This window comes from Chelonia mydas, chromosome 7 (assembly GCF_015237465.2).
Source record: "Chelonia mydas isolate rCheMyd1 chromosome 7, rCheMyd1.pri.v2, whole genome shotgun sequence".
In the NCBI taxonomy this organism is placed as follows: domain Eukaryota; kingdom Metazoa; phylum Chordata; order Testudines; family Cheloniidae; genus Chelonia; species Chelonia mydas.
The window spans coordinates 20,364,456-20,384,902 of record NC_057853.1 but is presented as its reverse complement, the minus strand read 5'-3'; the positions used below and the strand labels follow the sequence as shown (position 1 = coordinate 20,384,902).

The 20,447-nt window shown below is 41.2% G+C and overlaps 1 protein-coding gene across 1 annotated transcript; it reads right to left on the bottom strand.

Annotated features, from left to right (window-relative positions):
• Positions 1 to 937: 937 nt before the first annotated feature.
• On the bottom strand, positions 938 to 20,167 carry CHCHD4 (coiled-coil-helix-coiled-coil-helix domain containing 4). Its single transcript, XM_007059956.4, has 3 exons — positions 20,028 to 20,167; positions 14,016 to 14,114; positions 938 to 2,121 (listed from the first exon to the last, which is right to left on the bottom strand). Exons 1-3 carry the CDS (start codon positions 20,047 to 20,049, stop codon positions 1,829 to 1,831), a joined length of 414 nt encoding a protein of 137 aa, XP_007060018.1. The 5' UTR covers positions 20,050 to 20,167; the 3' UTR covers positions 938 to 1,828.
• Positions 20,168 to 20,447: the final 280 nt, after the last annotated feature.

Sequence of the window (20,447 nt, the reverse complement as noted above, 5' to 3'; positions counted from 1 at the left end):
TCTCAGGTTGTTAACTTGGCATCTGTTTTGTTTACTGTTTCATGCACAGACAAACTTTTGCACACTTTGCTTCTTTTAAATGCAAAGTCTGCCCAGAGTACTTGCTATCCAGCCCCCCAGGACTGAGTTATTACCAACTACCTAATCCTGAATGAAGATTCAACTACTACTGAAATTCAAAGAGGGCAGACAGTGCTTTAGAGGCTAGCAGAAGAGAATAAATAGGTCCATTTACACTGAAATAACTTAATAAGAAAAGGAGTATTTGTGGCACCTTAGAGACTAACAAATCTATTTGAGCATAAGCTTTTGTGAGCTACAGCTCACAAAATCGGATGCTCACGAAAGCTTATGCTCAAATAAATCTGTTAGTCTCTAAGGTGCCACAAGTACTCCTTTTCTTTTTGTGAATAAAGACTAACATGGCTGCTACTCTGAAACCTGTCATTAATAAAAAAGTAACACTAAACCAAAGTATTGATATAGGGCATATCAACAGTGTTGAGTGATGAAGCCAAGGGAGGCAAGTATCTAAACATTATCACACCTGCTGGAGCGAATTAGTGCTATTGTAAAATGTACTTTGCTATATTTTGGTAACAACCGATTAATGAGCGTGAAGGCAAGTTACACATGGTACTTTCATATTATGAAAGGGATCTTACCCAAGGCTTCAGTATCACATTGACTATCATGGTCTTCTCTTTGCTAGTGGAGAGAGTGGTAAATGTATTATCCCTTTGACCTGCAAGTTGTAATCCAATGTAATTTTTATAATATACTGTCCATATACAAGTCTAAAGGAAATCATCATATCTTTCATGTTACATATACTTAACTTCACATGATTCATGGATTATGGCAAGAGGTTCTTGTTGCTTCATAGCCACTATGGACTTCTGGGAGGTGAGTAAGAACAATGAGACACGCTTCTAAGCAAGGTAAAAAGATTTTGCTTTTTTAATATCTGCTCAAGTCACAATATCTGCTCTGAGGGTGTTACTCCGGGTAACATTTCAATTTTATTGTCAATGGCATATTGTAAGAACATGTCTATACAGAAGGAACAGGCACTAACAGAGGGACCCCAAAAGCTGGGCTTTCAGAACAAAGGAACACAGTGATCAGCATTCTTCCCATTCACTTGATAGTTTTATCAAAAACTGCTCAGCACACCACCATTTTCAAAAGGCAAGAGCCATATTCAATTCATAACATTAAAAAAGCCACACATTTTAACTTTAGTTTTCAGGAAGTCTTTACCTGGAATCAGTAGTATATGCAGCCAATACCTTTTAGTGCCATTTGAAATTATGGCGTTTGCAACTTTTAAGCTTAGCTCCTTTCCAACTTTAAGGGCTACTCCCCGGCAGAGAAGCTTTAAGAAATTCCACAAAATGCTTTTCCTATCAACAGCACAGAACACATTGAAAAGGAACAACTACTGATCAGAATGAACTGAAATGGATATAGACCTGACACACTGGCTAATGGAAATTTTTGGTTGACAAAAGTATGTTTTATACTTTTACAGACATTATTCAACCCAATCTGCAAACTGAGAACTGGAGAAAATTTTTTTTTAAAGCAGTGGCTGTACCCACTAACAGTTTACACAGTACATACATATAGACTTGCTCTTTCTGCAGTGTTTACTTTTAAGACCACAGGGCTGAGGTCTCTGCTCCTGTAATAAGTTATTTCATACAATACAGTGTATAGAACATTAAAGGTGAAACACTTCTTGAAGACTCAAAAGAAGACACTTTTCAAAATGTCCATGTGTCTGATTTTAAGGAGTGGAGACAAGAGCCTCCATGCATCTTCATTAGCTAGATCCCTTCTCCTCTTTGGCTACCGCAGCCTCTGTAGGAGTAGTTTCCAAATCTTTGCTCTGATTTTCTCTCTCTTCATCATCTTCTTGGGGGTAAAGGTCTGGATACTTCTGCATGCACTCCTGCATAGCCCGGAACTGGTCCACACAGTCCGATCCCTTTATTTCTTCTGTGCTATAGTGGAAACAGGAAAAGGCCGATTTGAATTGTTCCCCACAGGGACCACTAGCCATTCCACCAAGGCACGGGCAATTCCAATTGATATCTCCATTCGGCAATATCAATCCTGAACAAAAAGACAAAAGACAGAATAAAAATTAGGTGTCCTATAGGTTTTCTTCTTTGTTTTTAGGTGAATTTTGTTCTATGAAATGTACTGGGCGACAGCACTGAAGTCTGAGGTTCTTTATTATATCCACAAAACCAGTACAGAATCAACAGTGGCAGTGCAAGCCACCCTTTATTGCCCAGCCTCTGTGCCTCAACTCTGATCTGTATGACTCACTGCTGAGAAAGGGAAAGAGGAGAGGTTAGCTCACGTCCCAGTTCAGTCTCTGGGAGAATAAAGAAATCATAGGGAAGGAAACAGAGAAGACAATGTACAGAAGAGAGGACACAATGACATCATCACAGGAAAAAGATATCAAGATCTATTCTAGGAATGAAAACACAAAACGTGAAGGCAAGAAGTTAAACAGCTTAACAATATCAAGAAAAGTAAGTTTGTAAAAAAAATAAAATAAAGTAAATTGGTAATGTTATTATCGGTTGTGCTACTAGCCTTCATCCCCCAAGAAAACGATAACTTAAGGTCGCCTGATACTTACCACTATAAGTCCCTGTTTTCAGTCACTTACTATGTTGCCAAACTTTTAACTGTTTGAACTGAAGTTTTCCTTGATGAGTGTCTGCCTCAGTCGAATTTATTTTTTGAAAATTTAAGCCATAAAGCTTCAGCCATTGCTGAGAACAAGGCTAGGAAAAGATGTTTTGCCCATGTTAAAAAAATTTGGGTGACTTTTTCTTTGAAAAGCTTTAGTGACTCCATGTTTGTAACAGGGACTTGAAATTTGGAAGGGCAGTGGCCTTTGTATCAGGGATGTGTCTTTTGCGGTCCCTGTGGAAATCTGCCCAGATTTGGCTAAGTTATATGCTTTCTTTATTTATTTGAAGTTTGCACATGCTCAGGAGAGACTTCTTAGAGTTTAAGATTCTCTCTGAAGATTCTATCTGCACAGGGCCTACAGGTTATGTTACCCCAAGTGCTCGAGGGCCACAATTCATGTTTTATTTTTAAAAACAAAAATGAACAAAGAAGGAAAAAAATAGCTAAGCACTCACTGTCGTATACACACTTAAAACGTTTACTATTTTTTGCTCAAGAATCTTGTGAGTCTCTGGAGTTCACTTCCATTCAACCAGATCAGGCCAGGAGAAAACAGCATTTACAACTGAAGCAAAGTGGGTTTGGTTCAGCACCCCAGAAGGCACTGAATTCAGACTATCTGCTTTACACCAAGCCTAGTAGTAAACTGCACAGTCCCCATTATACCATTTCTGTGCTGGAAGTGCTATTTACTACCCAAAGACTGGAATATCGTCATGCATAGGTCTTTTGGACATGCTCACAGAATTGTCACTTATCCTGCTGGAAAAAATTCACTCTCTTTCATGGACAAGATGTAGCTAGTACAGTACATCATGGCATCTTTGGCAAACTATAGCTGGGGGTTCGGGGGGAGAGAAAGCAGGAGGTCATAAAAAAAGGTGGACAGCCTGTTGAAGACTCTCTATTGCTAGGGATGATATAAAGTAGAAAGAATGTAAGTTGATCTTGCAGTGTAAAATAAATATGGTTTTGCTTTGTAAATAGACCAAACTAGAATTTGAAGTCACTGAGGGAAATTACGGAATATCAACTGTTAAAATACCTGGCTGTGTCTCAAATGCTTTAAGAACATAGAAAAAGTTTTCTGAAAATAACCTGATCAGGGCATTGCAGTAATAAAATTCCTTGTCATATAATCCTCCAATCTGAAACAGAAATTATTAGTTTTGAAACTCAAGACTGCATGGTGATATAGAAAATTCAATTGTAAATTATGACTTTCCACACATGAATCTTTGGCACTTACTCCTGGATATTTTAAGAGTAGAAAAATAGGTATAACTCCACTAATCTCATCATTAAAAAGACACAAGCTTCTAATACCAACTGCACAGAAACCACATTTTAAAAGAAAGCTGAACAAGAGTAAGAGCTTTGTTCCCAGTGGACCAGAGGCACAGAGGAGTCTCCCTACACTAAAAGTGATATAGTATATTAGCTAGAATTCTACCCAGACACCTCTAGGGGCACATAGGACATCCTTTTACATGAAGCAAGTGGAAAGGATTTTTTTTTTTTTTAATGTAATCTCTGAACTAATAGAAAGTTGCACTTTTTCTTCTGGAGGTAGTCTGCAGCACATTGATCCTCTAATCCAGACCTACTGTTAAATACTAGTTGAGGCTACGCTCAAAAACCACTCAATTGGCATCATAACAGATCCAGGGCTTAGGCTGGCAATTCGTTGCAGAGCTCACCCAACCTAAACCCTCTTAGATAATGGAAATTGATATCACAGCCACAAATAAAAATGTCTGCACTTATGGTAATACATGTTTTGTCCTCTCTAACCTACTTAAGTGCCTATAATTAGGTTGTATCAGAGATGCAGAGATCTGCATTAGGATTCCCTTTAACATTATAAATTCATTCTTGGAATATTGACTTTTGTTGCAGTTGGCTTGTAATGTGAGCTTGTATATCTATTATCTATTGCACCTCTAAAGTCTTTCCTTTATTAATGCTTTTAAGTGGCGTTCTGCTGGGCATCATTTTTTTAAAATCATCCAATGGCGTTATAAGAACATAAGAATGGCCATATGGGGTCAGGCCAAAGGTCCATCTAGCCCAGTATCCTGTCTTCCGACAGTGGCCAATGCCAGGTGCCCCAGTGGGAATGAACAGAACAGGTAATCATCAAGTGATCCATCCCCTGTCGCCCATTTCCAGCTTCTGGCAAACAGAGGTTAGGGACACCATCCCTGCCCATCCTGGCTAATAGCCATTGATGGACCTATCCTCCACGAATTTATCTAGTTCTTTTTTGAACCCTGTTATAGCCTTGGCCTTCATAACATCCTTTGGCAAAGAGTTCCACGGGTTGATTGTGCGTTGTGTGAAAAAATACTTCCTTTTGTTTGTTTTAAACCTGCTGCCTATAAATTTTATTTGGTGGCCTCTAGTTCTTGTGTTATGAGAAGGAGTAACTAACACTTATGTACTTTCTCCACACCAGTCATGATTTTATAGACCTCTATCATATTTCCCCTTAGTCATCTCTTTTCCAAGCTGAAAAGTCCCAGTCTTATTAATGTCTCCTCACAGCAGTCATTCTATACCTCTGATCATTTTTGTTGCCCTTTTCTGAACCTTTTCCAAGTCCCAATATATCTTTTTTGAGATAGGGCGACCTCATCTGCACGGAGTATTCAAGATGTGGGCGTACCATGAATTTATATAAAGGCAATATGATATTTTCTGTCTCATTCTTTCCTAATGATTCCCAACATTCTGTTAGCTTTTTTAAGGCATTTGACTTGGTATTGCATGACATTTTGATTAAGAAACATGAATCATATAAAACGAACTTGGCACCCATTAAATGAATTAAAAACTGGCTAACTGAGAGGTCTCAAACTGCAAACCGGGAACCATTATCCAGCAGATGTGTTTCTAGTGGGGTCCCGCAAAGATTGGTTGTTGGCTATTGAACATTTTTATCAGTGACCTGGAAGAAATCATAAAATCATCACTGACAAACTTTGCAGATGACACAATAATCGGGGGAATGGTATATGCTGAAGAGGACAGGTCACTGATACAGACCAAGTGCGATCACCTGGTAATCTGGACGTCAGCAAACAATATGCGTCTTAATACACCTAAGTATATATCTAGGAACAAAGAATGTAGGCCACACTTACACGATGGGGGACTCTATCCTGGGATGCAGTGACTCTGAAAAAGATTTGGGGGTTGTGATAGAGTCACTGCACATGCGCTTCCAGTGCGATTCTATGGCCAAGAGGGCTAATGCGATTCTTGGATGCATAAACAGGGGAATTTTGAGTAGAAAAAGAGTTATTTTACCTCCGTTTTTGGCACTGGTGTGACCTCTGCTGGAATACTTTGTTCAATTTTGGTGTCAATAATTCAAGAAGGGTGTTGATAAATTGGAAAGGGTTCAGAGAAGAGCCATGAGAATGATTAAAGAATTAGAAAACACACCTTATAGTGACAGACTAAAGGAACTCAATTTATTTAGCTTAACATAGAGAAGGTTATAGGGTGACCTGATCATAGTTTATAACTACTACATGGGGAACAAATATTTGATAATGGGTAATTCAATCTTGCAAATGTATAACATGAGCCAATGGCCAGAAGCTGAAGCTAGACAAAACCTCAGACTGGAAAGACATAAATTTTTAACAGAGAATATAATTAACCTTGGAACAATTTGCCAAGGGTCATGGTTGATTCTCCATCACTGGCAATTTTTAAATTAAGATTATATCTTTTAGAAAAACATCTACTCAAGAATTATATTGAGGAAGTTCTATGGCCTGTGTTACACAGAGGTGAGCCTGTATGAACACAATGGTCCCTTCTGGCATTGGAATCTACAAATTTAAAATGCCCAGAATGCAAGAAGTGAATATGAGTTTGGCATATCTTGTATATTTTATAAGGGCACTTAACATTTATGTTTTGTACACCTTTAAAACACAGGAATATAAATTGCAAAAGGTGCAATGATAAGGAGTTAACATTCTTAGGAGAACGTTTGTTTTAACTTCCTTACTTTTGAATATTTTAAATTCAAAATATTAACATTTTAGTTTCTCAATCCTCTTCAGACATGCTCCCCATTAAAAAAACCTCAGGAAAACCCCAAAACAATTAGCCTTGAGGAACTTGTAGGCTCTTCAAAATTAAGTTATTGAAGACTGGGAGCTTAAAAAGCTCTTCTGGTTTCTTTAGCAAGACTGGAAAGCCACACAACTCTCTCTTGCAGTGCAAAGAGGAAGTCAAGTCATAAATTTATCCTCAAAACTCACTTCTACTGTCTCACCTATGAAAAGTTTAAAAAACCCACAAAAGCACTGAAGTTAATGGAACTGTCAAGACATGTACCCAACTTGATCTTGTAGCATCCTTTCCTTCCGCTGAATTTTTTTTTTTTTTTTTTGGTCTGTTTATGATCCTCGTTTGTTGTGTAATGGGAAATTTCAGGGAAGGACCTGTGCCTTCACCAGCAGTTTTGGGAACCACTCCTGCCACTAGACAATTATTTCAATACAGAACTGCTTTTACACTGAAATCTATTTATTGAGAATCTTTTGTGATTAACTCTTTCTACGTAAGACATTAGTTATGCTAACAGTCCTGTAACATTCACAAAAGTCACCTGGCATGCACAAACTATTTAAAAACAATTATAACAGGTTTCTCAATTTTAAATTATATAGATTTTGCAAGTGATAGGAACAGGTCCTCAGTTAGGAACAGTCACCCTGAAAAATTCGACACCTGTAATGTTCATCTGTTTGCACTGTGGAAGCAAAAAGCAAAGTCTTAGATTGGGAAAAATATTTTTTCATCTTTCTGTAATTCAAATGCTGATGAAGAGATTCTTAGGCAATTTGCCCTGCCCACCCCTGCGAAGAAAGGATGTTATAATGAGAGACACAATGTAACTTTAGGTACAGCTTTTATGTTCTAAAAGCTATAATTAAAATCTCTCACACACTTTGCCATCCCACTTAGTTGGGAATCATCTGCAGCTTTGCCCATTGTACTTTTAATACTTCTAGCTTAGAAAGTGGGCTCCGGACATTTTAATAATTGTAACTGAATCCTCATAACTGACAGTGTAGAAGGGGAGAAGAATAATACACCTATATCTTACCCAAGAGAAACAGCATATAATTAGGATTTTCCTATGCAAACTATTGATCAGAAACTTAATAAAGATAATCTTTGATTTAAAAGAGGAATTTAACAACTAGAGCTACAACAACAATTATGTTTTGCATTGTAATACCATGTGTTAGGAAGGCTGCAAAATAATGATCACATTCTCCATAAATGTAAAGGTTTACATTATATTAGGACTCAGTGCAGATTAAGGCATTTATATAATAATCATATTCCTCCTTAAATGTGATTATTCTGTGTATAGTACAGTAAAAAAAGATCAAAAGGGCCATTACTGTGAATTATGCCACAGAAGTTGAACACTGGAAATCATATCTCCTGTTCAAAGTATAAGCTAAATTTAAAAAACCTGCATGTTACTTTATGATCGGCTAAAGACTTTTCCAATTTTCTTTTAAATAAAAACCACACAATAAATAAAAACCACACATTGTAGAGCTCCTGCCCTACAATGCTTCAAAATGTTTTGCCCATGTCTTTCCTCTCCATAGATTTCACTCCACTCAGATATAACTGCAATCTGTGATATGTGAATTGTTTATTTTTTTTATTTGATTGTTTTATTGTTGTAGCTTTGGAGAACTGAAGTGAGAAACTTTGAGAAAACCCTTAAATTTTGGCAGCAACTCACGGCATATTCAAAAAAGCATACTACAGTATTTAATGCAAAAACCACTTTCATGTTGGATCATATGTATTTCTAATGGAAAGGACAGGGATAAGATATCCTTTTCATTGCAAGATTTCCCCAACACAACTAGCTTCTGGCCTTTTCTCTCTCCTCCCCCACCCATAATAGGCCTGGATAGGCCAAATTGGGAATATAAATCCAGAGTACAGCTAGCAGGCGGTCTAAAGTGCTGGAATTACTGCTTTGTGAGAGGATACATATCTCCCTCCCACCAAAGCCCCTCCACATCCAACATAAACATGGCAATTTCACTGGCCCTTCCAGATGAGTTGTCTTGGCCACCTTAAAATTCTGCCCAGGCTGTCCAACTGGGAAAGGATCTAGATTCTATGACATACTAACTTCATTTGTGCAACCACTGCCATGAAAGAACAACACAGAAACTTGTCCTTACATGTCCCAAGAGAACAACTATGCTCAGAGTTCATGTTCGAATCACTTGCATGGCTGTTCTGCATCACACCAACGCCAAGAGATCCTTTTCTTCCCTCTTTTGATCTGGCACTGACAATACAGCAAACCTCACTGGCTTGCTGGACCATAACTCAAAATATCATGAACTGTTACGGCTCAGTTCCAGTAAGGCAAGTTTAAATTCACACACCCCATTACTAGAGAAGCCCTGGTTGTTGAAGACATGACTTCTAGTGCAGAAGAAGTGTCACTTAAAAAAATTCCAACACACTGTCTTTACAATGATAACGGGAGATATTCGAAGACTTGAAGCAGCTTCCTATATCCCAAGACTGCATGAATGTAAGAATTTGCCAATATAAGCAGCAGTCTTTTTTGTTCAGTTGTACACCACGTAAGGTGACTTATCAGTCTATGAACTGTTAATATGCATTATAACATCTCCAAGAGCTTATATGTTCTCCAGATGTGAGATTGTGGTGGGATCTTTATTTTTGGCAGTCTAGTTTTGCAGAAGAGAGACAGGCCAGGCAGAAGGGAGTTGGGATCTTACCACCACTATATTGATCAATGAAAAAGATCACAGGCTATTAACACTATACTTTAAGAGAAAACGGCTTTTTCTAAAATTTTGAGACAGCATTTAAATACATTTCCTCATTGTTTTTTCCACAGAGTACAATAACTGGCTGATCAGATAAATTTCTCTCAGAACATGCTCTTCATATAAGGGTCAACTGTATTACAGAACTGACTATTTGTAGATACTGTGGGCTCTATTCTCCTCTCCATAATCAGGGAGTTGTATATACAGACATAAATTGAGAAGAAAAACAGATGCAAATAGTTTGGATTTCATGGCCAGATTCTACCTGAAATCTTTAGAAGCTGATGCACTGCTTTCATAGAGGAGATGCTGACAAATCTTATTGTGCAGATTGGTGAAAACAAATCTGCTGTTTGAGCATTGGCTCTTAGCCAGTAACACATCCCGCCTGAAAATATGAGGGGTAAAGGAACTCCTGACAGACACTAAACTTTAGCTTCAACACATCTTTCAGAAAAAAGACACACACACTGGAAAGTTTAAGGGGGAAACCAGCTATTTTTTTTCATCTCAGAAAGGGTGTAAGGTTAACCTCAATCACACCAAGCCTGCCAGTCCCATATATTGAGAAAGCCAATTAAACTTATTTTGAGCACCATATCTGAGGTACATCATCAAGTACTGTGTAAGAATGTCTGTTTCTACTTACCTGTTACTGTGAAGTTATGTTTAATCATCTTTTATTACTAGCTTTCACAAGAAGTTCCACATGGGCTGTTCTCTCAACCTACCACCTAAACATAACATTGTCTTAAATTCACAGATACTGGGCTAATACTAAATGTCTTGGGTTAAACAACTGCACACACCAGGGTTAAATGTTCTAACATACATATGCTATCACATCCTTACTGAGCAATACCTCAGAATATCGCCCCACTTCATAGATTCTAGCAGCCTTCTGAGTGGGTGAAGTGACTGATGGCCGAGAGATTGGGGTACAGAGCATCTCTCACCGTACTGTCCTAAACTTCAAGAGAAACTTTTGACTTTGAATCAAGAATGCTATGGGAAGGAGTCTGGTAAGTTACTGTTCTATCTGAAAGAAGTCTGTTCACCTGACATACATGTAGCATCTAAAGTCAAAAGATTTCTCTATTCCCTTGTCCCAATTTTCATTTAGATCATTACAAAAGTCAAAGGATCCATGGTGAGGATGTGTTCAGATACAACTGTTCACTCTGAATACTGCTGTAAACAGGTTCAGAATCTGTGCAGGTATGTAATGCATGCTCATTTTAGCACAAATCTATGTATGAAAACAAAAAAGTTTAATTATACAGGAAAAGATGGTTCAAATTAGACTGTGTACTGTATGTTTGTTTGTACCACCAATATCCTTTTCTGAGTGCTAAATGATGTGTGAATACTGCCCCCTGGAGATTAAAATGCTAGGGGCAGAGTTTCTGCTAACTACTGTATGTTTAGCAGATTTTCAGCTGGGAAAAGAAACAACTTAGCTCAACTTCAGTCAAAGTTGGAGGCAACAAGACTTCATACTTAGTATACCTCAATTCATGCAAACTGAAGTAGACATTACAGCCAAATTTCAAACTGGAGTACCTGAACTTATGCACGCAAATAAAAGCGACCAATTTTCAGAATTGCTTGAGTGTCCACAGTTCCAAATGATTTCAACAGGAGCTGTGAATAGTAATAGCACCTCTAAAAATGAGATTGTTTCCATTCAGGTCCCAACTTCTGGCACTCATATTTCAAACAGTTGCCTTTTGTGCCTGGTGAACATAAAAGCAATCCAATAAATCCCAAATCCAGTCTTAAATTTTCACGGACATTTATTAGCCTGGGTCAAAATATATCCACTCAGCTTTTACCATGACTATAAACTAAGATATTTTACTCACCGATTTTAAGAAAAAAAGATTACTTGCCCAAGGCAACCATGATTTTACAAGGCTTAATCCCATGTTATTGTGTCTCACAAAAAGCAGAATAAATAGCAATAGTAAAAGCAGAGAGTTCTTAAATTTGTTCACTTGCAGATGTGAACGGTTTAGCACCAGTACTGGTTTATCTTGCATGATATTTTGGCAAACTTCAGTTCCAAACTGCAAATGTTAAATTACTTGCCTCTTAAGGCATTAGTGACAACTGGATCCCTTTAGAGTGGTCATTATGTGACAGGAGGAGAAAAACAGTTTTAGTACTTGTTGAAATGGGTTACTGGGTGTAGAACATGACAAAGTCATGGGTGTAAGTCACTTTCACACTAATTGGGATTTCTGAAGAATCTCAGACCACTACTGCAACAAACTGCATGTGTGATAGTCTGCAGAACTAAACATTTTGAAGGACTGGAGAGGGACTGAAGTAGTTGAGGCTGAAGGTGGGACCATTAGAAAACATGCAGAATAAAGAAGTTAGAGAAACACTAAGCTACTGTATGGAATTAAACTGTGTTAACTCCTCCTCTTAGACCTGTTCAAGACATGATTAACTGTCTTTGGAGGAGAGTACTGTAACGCCCATATTCCTCATTTTCATATAATTGTGATCTCACATATAAAGCATGCCTTGTAAGGTATCAGGGGAAAGGTTATGCTCTGCTGAAAGTCATTTCTCTATCCATATATGTGTATCATTAATGCATATGAAGTTATGAGAAGTGTGTTGTATGGTGGTCACTAAAACATGCTGTAAGTTGGGGAATCAGCCAGATATTAGCTCCCCAGAGGCAAAAGCAAGGAAAGTAACCAACGCCCAGGCTGGGCGTCAAACAACCCATCAACAGCCATTGTCCAGCAAAGGAGCTACAATGCAATGACTCACCTGCATGAGGCCACACCAGGGGAATTGCTCAACCTTGCGTGGAGAGACTCAACAATGCCCCCCAGACATGCCTGGACTTGTACTCCCCAAGCACATGGACTGAGGGTATAAAACAGACAGAGTGGACACGTACTGGGCCCTTCTCCTGTCCCCACCTTCACTGCAAGCAACTAAGGGCTTGGCTACACTTGCGAGTTACAGCGCAATAAAGGAGTCCCGGGCGCACTAGCTCACTACCTGTCCACACTGGCAAGGCACATAGAGTGCTCTGACTCCGCGGCTACAGCGCTGCTGGTATTCCACCTTGGCGAGTGGAATAATGTTTGCTGCGCCCCCGCTGGAGCGCTGCGGAGCCAGTGTGAACAAGGTGTTGCTTTACTGCGCTCTGATCAGCCTCTGGAAACGTCCCATAATCCCCGAAAGTCAAGTGGCCACTCTTGTCATTATTGTGAAATCGGCTGCAGGAATGCGGAAATGCCCTTTCAAAGCTCCATTCTGGAGAAGCCAGCTGCTTATCAGCTCTGAGAAAAAGCAAACATTTACTGTTTGCTTTGAGTGAGGGGGGGGTCTAAACTTACAAGACAGCATGCTGACACACTCTCCCCACCACATACACACAACACACTCCACCCCACCCCACCCATTTGAAAAGCACGCTGCAGTCAGTTGCATGCTGGGATAGTTGCCCATAATGCACCGCTCCCAATGCTGCTGCAAGTGCCACAAATGTGGCCACGCCAGTGCGCTTGCAGCTGTTGGTTTGGACAGACTGCAGTGCTTTCCCTACTGCGCTCTCTGAAGGCGGGTTTAACTCCCAGAGCTCTACTTCTGCAAGTGCAGCCATGCCCTAAGACACTGAGAAGAGAACAAGACTCCAACAGAGGAGACTGGCCTGTATATTAAGGAACAAGCCTGTATATTAAGGACTGCAATATCCAGTGGGGTGTTGCCCAGTCTAATAGGGTTGAGAGTTTAGACTGCGTGCTTTTATTTTATTTTGGTAACCACTCTGACTTTTTGCCTATCACTTAAAATCTACCTTTGTAGTTAATAAATTTGTTTGTTTATTCTACCTGAAGCAGTGTGTTTGATTTGAAGCGTGTCAGAGACTCCCCCTGGGATAACAAGCCTGGTGCATATCAATTTCTTTGTTAAACTGACAAACTCATAAAAGCTTGCAGTGTCCAGCGGGCATAACTGGACACTGCAAGACGGAGGTTCCTAGGGTTGTGTCTGGGACCTGAAATATTGGCTAGTGTCATTCGGTTGCACAATCCAAGGAGCAACTCACATGCTAGAGGCTGTGCGTGAACAGCCCAGGAATGGGGGTTTTCACAGCAAAGCAGGGTGAGGCTGGCTCCCAGAGTCAAGGATTGGAGTGACCGAGTAGATCACTGGTCCAGATAACATGAGAGGGGAACACACACAGACAAGGATTATGTCTCCATTTAAAAGTAAAAAGTAAATTAAAGTTAAAGAGTAAGTTTAATGGTACTGCATTAGGAAAAAGAATGACCTAGCTTTTAGAGATTCTCTGGGGACTTACTCCACTAATTTAAATGGGAGCCACAAAAATATATTAGATTGTTAAATATATGTCTTACCATCCTCTTACCAAATGTTACTGACCTTGGTCTTCATAAGGGTCATTGGGGTCATCTGCTACCAGTTCTGCACTGCTTGGTGTCTCATGGTCCTCTTTGGTCACGAATATAATTCTGTCTTTTCCTAACATTTTAAGGAAAGACAAAAAGCAAGAGTTCAGAAAAAGGATTAAGCTGAGACAAAACAAGCCATTTACAAAGCCGCTGCACGGTACGAGCTTTTGAACTGTTGTGCATGTAAACAGATGCATTCATTTTAAGAGCTAATGAGTCTGCTCTACTTGACCCTGGTTAGTCTTCAATTGGAGCAGTGTTTGGTTTTGGGCATCACATTTTAAAAACGACAAATTGGAGAGTGTTCAGAGGAGAGCCGCTAAAAAATGACAAAAAGATTTGGAAAATAAGACCTACAAGGAAAGGTTAAGAGAATCAGGCTACGTTCAATCTAGAAAAAAAAGATGACTGAGGCGAGACAGGATAACTGTCTACAAATACATAAAAGATGGTATGAAGAGGACAGGAATCAATTATTCTGATTAATCAACGAGGACAGAGCAAGACATAATGAGCTTAAGATACAGCAGGGTAATTTAGGAAAAATATTCACATCTTTATAAGAGCAGTTAGGCAATAGAACTTGATGCCAGGGGAGATGTACAGGGGTCCCCATTGAAGGGATTCAAGGCTACCATAGGTGTCCATCTATCAGAGATTCTGAGTCAACTGTTAGGATTAATGGACTTGGGGTTAGAAATTACTCCAGGACCCACTATTATTTGTATTTCAGTGACACCTAGGAATGACACTAAAAAAAATTAGGGACCCTTTATGTGAAAAGACCTTTCAGAATTAAAGTTATAAAAGAATATAACAATGGCCATACTGGGTCAGACCAATAATCCATCTAGCCCAGTATCCTGTCCTCCAACAGTGGCCAGTGCTAGGGGCTTCAGAGGGAATGAACAGAACAGATAATCATCAAGTGATCCATCCCGTCACCCATTCCCAGCTTCTGGCAAGCAGAGGCTAGGGACACTTCAGAACACAGTTTTGCATCCCTGCTCATCCTGGCTAATAGCCATTGATGGACCTATCCTTCATGGACTTATCTAGTTCTTTTTGAACCCTGTTATAGCCTTGGCCTTCACAACATCCTCTGGCAAAGAGTTCCACGGGTTGATTGTGCATTGTGTGAAGAAATACTTCCTTTTGTTTGTTTTAAACCTGCTGCCTATTAATTTTATTTGGTGACCAGTAGTTCTTGTGTTATGAGGAGTAAACAGCGCTTGCCTATTTATTTTCTCCATACCAGTCATGATTTTATAGACATCATATCATATCCGCTTTAGTCATCTCTTTTCCAAGCTGAAGAGTCCCAGTCTTATTAATCTCTCTTCACATGAAAGCTGTTCCATACCCCTAATCATTTTTGTTTCTCTTTGTGGTACCTTTTCTGAGATGGGGCGACCACGTCTGCACGCAGTATTCAAGATGTGAGCGTACCATGGATTTCTAGAGGCAATATGATATTTTCTGTTTTATTATCTATCCCTTTCTTAATGATTCCCAACATTGTCAGCTTTTTTGACTGCCGCTGCACATTGAGTGTATGTTTTCAGAGAACTATCCACAATGACTCCAAGATCTCTTTCTTGAGTTGTAATAGCTAATTTAGACCCCATCATTTTATATGTGTAGTTGGGATTATGTTTTCCAAGGTGCATTACTTTGCATTTTTTAACACTGAATTTCATCTGCCATTTTGTTGCCCAGTCATCCAGTTTCGTGAGATCCCTTTGTAACTCTTCACAGTTTGCCTGGGTCTTAACTATCTTGAGTAGTTTTGTATCATCCGCAAATTTTTCCACCTCACTGTGTACACTCTTTTCCAGATCATTTATATGTTGAACAGTACTGGTCCCAGTATAGACCCCTGGGGGACACCATTATTTACCTCTCTCCATTCTGAAAACTGACCATTTATTCTTACCCTTTGTTTCCTATATTTTAACCAGTTATTGCTCCATGAGAGGACCTTCCCTCTTATCCCATGACAGCTTACTTTGACAAGGTCCCTCACCAAAGGTTCTTAAGCAAAAGCTTTCTGAAAATCTAAGTACACTATATCCAATGGATCACCCTTTTCCACATGCTTGTTGACCCCCTCAAGAATTCTAGCAGATTGGTGAGGCATGATTTCCCTTTACAAAAAACATGTTGATTCTTCCTCCAACAAATCATGTTCATCTATGTGTCTGATAATTCTGTTCTTTACTACAGTTTCAATGAATCTGACTGGTACTAAAGTTAGGTTTATTGGCCTGTAATTGCTGGGATCACCTCTGGAGCCTTTTTTAAAAATTGGCATCACATTAGCTATCCTCCTCATCTGGTACAGAAGCTGATTTAAATGATAGGTTACATACCACAGTTAGTAGTTCTGCAATTTCACATTTGAGTTCCTTCAGAACTCTTGGGTGAATACCACATGGTCCTGGTGACTTATTACTGTTCAGTTTATCAATTTGTTCCAAAACCTCCTTTAATGACACCTCAATCTGGGACAGTTCCTCGGATTTGTCACCTAAAAAGAATGGCTCAGGTTTGGGAATCTCCCTCACATCCTCAGCCATGAAGACTGATGCAAAGAATTCATTTTGTTTCTCTGCATTGAACTTTAGTGTCCCATTAGACAGTAAAGACAGGACCCAAACCATATTCTCTTGAGGCATATAGGCAGGATTTCCGCTAGGATATACTAAGGCAGCTAAAAACAGCAAATGTAGTGGCTAATTTCAGGTGAGCTTTAAAGGTCAGAGCTATAAGGCACCACTGGCTTGCTAAGAACACCTGCAAACCCCCTATCGCACTCGCCACATTTGAAGATGCAACATAACTTAAAAGCAAAGTAACTAGCTTCCTACTGATCTTTCCCAGATGTCAAACACCAGATAACCTTTTTTTTTTTAATAGTTAAAATATTAACTAGCTAGCACTGGTTAAAGTTTAGCATAGAAAAAACAATGACCATCAGTCAATTACTAAGAAACTATGTACCACATTACACCATTTATTCATGTAGTCCAATATTCCTCCTCCAACAGAGAAAGCTAGAAAACCCCATAATATATCTAATCAGCTGTAGCCAGATTTTATTAGGGTGCACATCACTGGAGTAGAGTTCCACAATGCTGTACATTTGGAGCTGGGAGATGATGTGGGGCAGACACCACAGGGTTTAGGGAGGAGTTTATCTTATGCCCTGAAGCATTCTAAGTGATTAGTCTTATCTTGGCAAGCATGGCTACCGTCAAGGTGACCTTAAGAATTACTGCTCTTTGTGGAGAAGTTTCTTTCTAATATGCATGTAAGGTAATTTGCTACAGAGCAGGTAGTACTTTTAGGCAGTCTTGACTGTGACTTGTCAAAAATTTATTGATTTTTGCAACTGAGTTACCATAAGAACTAAAACTCAGGTGCACCTCTGTATATATCCTGTTTACAATCTAGTTAAACAAGAAACTGGCAGCTCTTAATTTGTAACCCAAGGTCACAGCTCATTTCACTGAAGATCAGGGACATTGAAAAGTTACAGGTTTCAGAGTAGCAACCGTGTTAGTCTGTATTCACAAAAAGAACAGGAGTACTTGTGGCACCTTAGAGACTAACCAATTTAAGGATGGCAATACCACAACTTCCCTACAGTAGCCAGTAAAACGAAAGCTTATGCTCAAATAAATTTGTTAGTCTCTAAGGTGCCACAAGTACTCCTGTTCTTTTTACTCTGAAACTAGAGTAATGGAAAGTTTAGGGGAAATTTAGGATGATTCTCAGGGTAAATTTTTCTAACTGAAGTCTATGAGACTGCAGAACAGTCTCCCAAAAGGAAGTGTTGGAAACTTCATTGGGAAATAATCCTTCATTTGGGAGGGAAGAGAAAGGGTGATATACAATAGCCTTCCTCTATGTCACATTTCCTTGAAGCTACCACAGTGAATCAACAGGGAGGGTAGGATTAGAAATTAAGGCTTTCCTAGCTCTCGGTAACATGACTGCCATTAGTGGACACATACAAATTACAAGATGTATAAACGTTTGGTGAAATATTTACTAATCTTCATTTCGATGTGTCTGAAATATACCAGTTAGATGTGTGAAGTGTCTTTGTGGCAATTGCTATTTCAAACACTGTAGAGTGCATGACTGCAAACACTCCACCCTGTCAAGCAAATTTTGCAGCCATGAATAATACTGGAACAAATTATTAATCCATATGTAAGCACCTAGAGGATAACAGGGTTATAAGGAATAGCCAGCATGGATTTTTCAAGAAAAAATCATGCCAAAACAACCTAATGTCCTTCCTCGACAGGGTTACTGGCCTAGTGAATAGCGGTGAAGCAGTAGGTATGATATATAGGGTCCTACCAAATTCCTGGCCATGAACAACATGTCACAGACTGTGAAATCTGGCTACTGTAGGAAAGTTGTGGTATTGCCATCCTTATTTCTGTGCTGCCTTCAGAGCTGGGTGGCCAGCAGCAGGTCCGGCACCTAGGCCGGGGGGGGGGGGGGAGGAGGGGGGAGAGAGGGAGAGTGCGCATGGGGCTCCATGCGCTGTCCCCCACCCCAAGCACCGGCTCTGCACTCCCATTGGTCGGTTCCCGGCCAATGGGAGCTGGGGATGGTGGTGCCTGTGGGTGAGACCCACACAGAGCCGCTTTCGAGCCTCCGCCAAGGAGCTGGACCTGCTGCTGGCCGCTTCTGGGATGCGGCGCAGTCCTTGGTGCCAGGACAGGCAGGAAGCCTACCTTAGTACCCCCGGCTGCACTCCTGACCAGGAGCTATCCGAGGTAAGCCTGCGCCCGAACCCCGAGACCCCCGGCCAACCCGGAGCACCCTTCTGCACCCCAAACCCATCATCCCTAGCCCCACCCTCGAGCCCGCACCCAGTAGTGCCATACTAGGATATCAATGTGGAGCCAAACTGGCATGCTCCCGGTATGTCTTACACACCATCCTGTGCAGCTTTGGGGTTTTCCTTGTTCTCCCATCTGAGTACTGACCCAGCTCAGATAGTGAGAGCTAGCACAACCACAGTGCAATCTGGCATAGAAATTACAGTGCCAGATTGAATGAGTGGTCCATATAACCCAGTATTGCATCTCCAGCACAGACAGCACCAGCCCTTCACAGGAAGGTACAAGGTAAACAGATAGTGGACAATTAAGTCTCATCTACACAGTGTGGCAACGTGCACTAGAGGGGTATGAATCCTGCAATGCTTAGGGCAGAACGTTGGCATGTTTTAGAATTCACCCTGAGGCACCACGTAGACTAGCCCTGAGAGTAGGTTCTTATTTAACGCTTGCTATAAAATGGCTTATGCTGCAAAGTGCAAGGGTTTTATTTTTTACATTGTAGCATAACTGGGTATTTTTACCATGCGTGCATATGCCTAAGCCTTATTTGATGCCTACTAAACCTCTGGCCTCAGAGACATCTTGTGCCAGTGAGCGATCAACTCTCATTATTTTATCACAAATCTCATGATAGGCGATGTATTTCTTAACACCGCAATTGCTGGAATGAAGAGACTCAACTGTATTTTTTTTTAATAAAAGAAGCCCCTAGCGGCCATGATTGAGAAGGGGGGAAAAAAATGAAAATGGGACACGAGCAAACCCTAAAGGCTCAGAAAACCGAACGCAAACACGGGGGAAGGGCTGCTGGTTTTACAACCCCCGAGGCTAGCCAGCCGCACTGCACCCGTGAATTATGGCCCTCGAAGGAGTACTGCCCGTGACGGCTGCGCAGGGCGCCGCCTGCCCCCACGTGCGGGCAGGAAGGCGGCTCCGCGTGCCCTCCACCCCACGCGGGGTCACCGTGGCTGCCCTCCGCCTCACGCGCTCTCTTTCCCCAGCCCGCAGCCCCCAAGCCGCGCCCCGCCCCTGAGAGCGGGCCCTTCACACAACGTCCCCGCAGGCCCTTCCCCCCCAGCACTGAGGGGAGGGCCGGCCCTCCCGCCGCCACGCACCTTCTTGCCTACAGTAGGACATGGTGAGGGATGGGGTGGTCTCTCCGCAGCTCCGGCCCGCGGCGACTGACTGACCCAGCCAGCGACCCGTCCGTCCCCGCCAGCGCCTGAACCAGCGGCGGCCGGCGCGCCACGCTACGACCTCTCACTCCGCTCCCAGAAGGACCCCGGGCTGCCCGACTCCGCGCCTGATTGAGAGCCTGAGAGCGACCTCAATCGGTCGCAGCTCAACGGAGGAGCCGTTAGGGAAGCCGGGGCCGCAGGCAGGACCCGGAGCTTTGCCGGCCACCCTTCCGCCTATCCCGGCGTGCTTTGCGTTTTGCCGCGCTTCTTACAGTTCTTACAGGACTGCGTTTCCCATGGGGCCCTGTGACAGCGAGCTGTCCCGGCTCGGATTCGCCCGAAGCACCCTTCTCGCGC

What these genes read in the sequence shown, in the direction of transcription:
- CHCHD4 (XM_007059956.4), bottom strand. Translation starts at nt 20,049, where the DNA reads ATGTCCTACTGTAGGCAAGAAG. An exon ending in GTCCTACTGTAGGCAAGAAG is followed by an intron (nt 14,115 to 20,027) that starts GTGCGTGGCGGC and finishes TTAAAATGTTAG; the next exon opens with GAAAAGACAGAATTATATTC. An exon ending in TGACCCTTATGAAGACCAAG is followed by an intron (nt 2,122 to 14,015) that starts GTCAGTAACATT and finishes CTTTTTGTTCAG; the next exon opens with GATTGATATTGCCGAATGGA.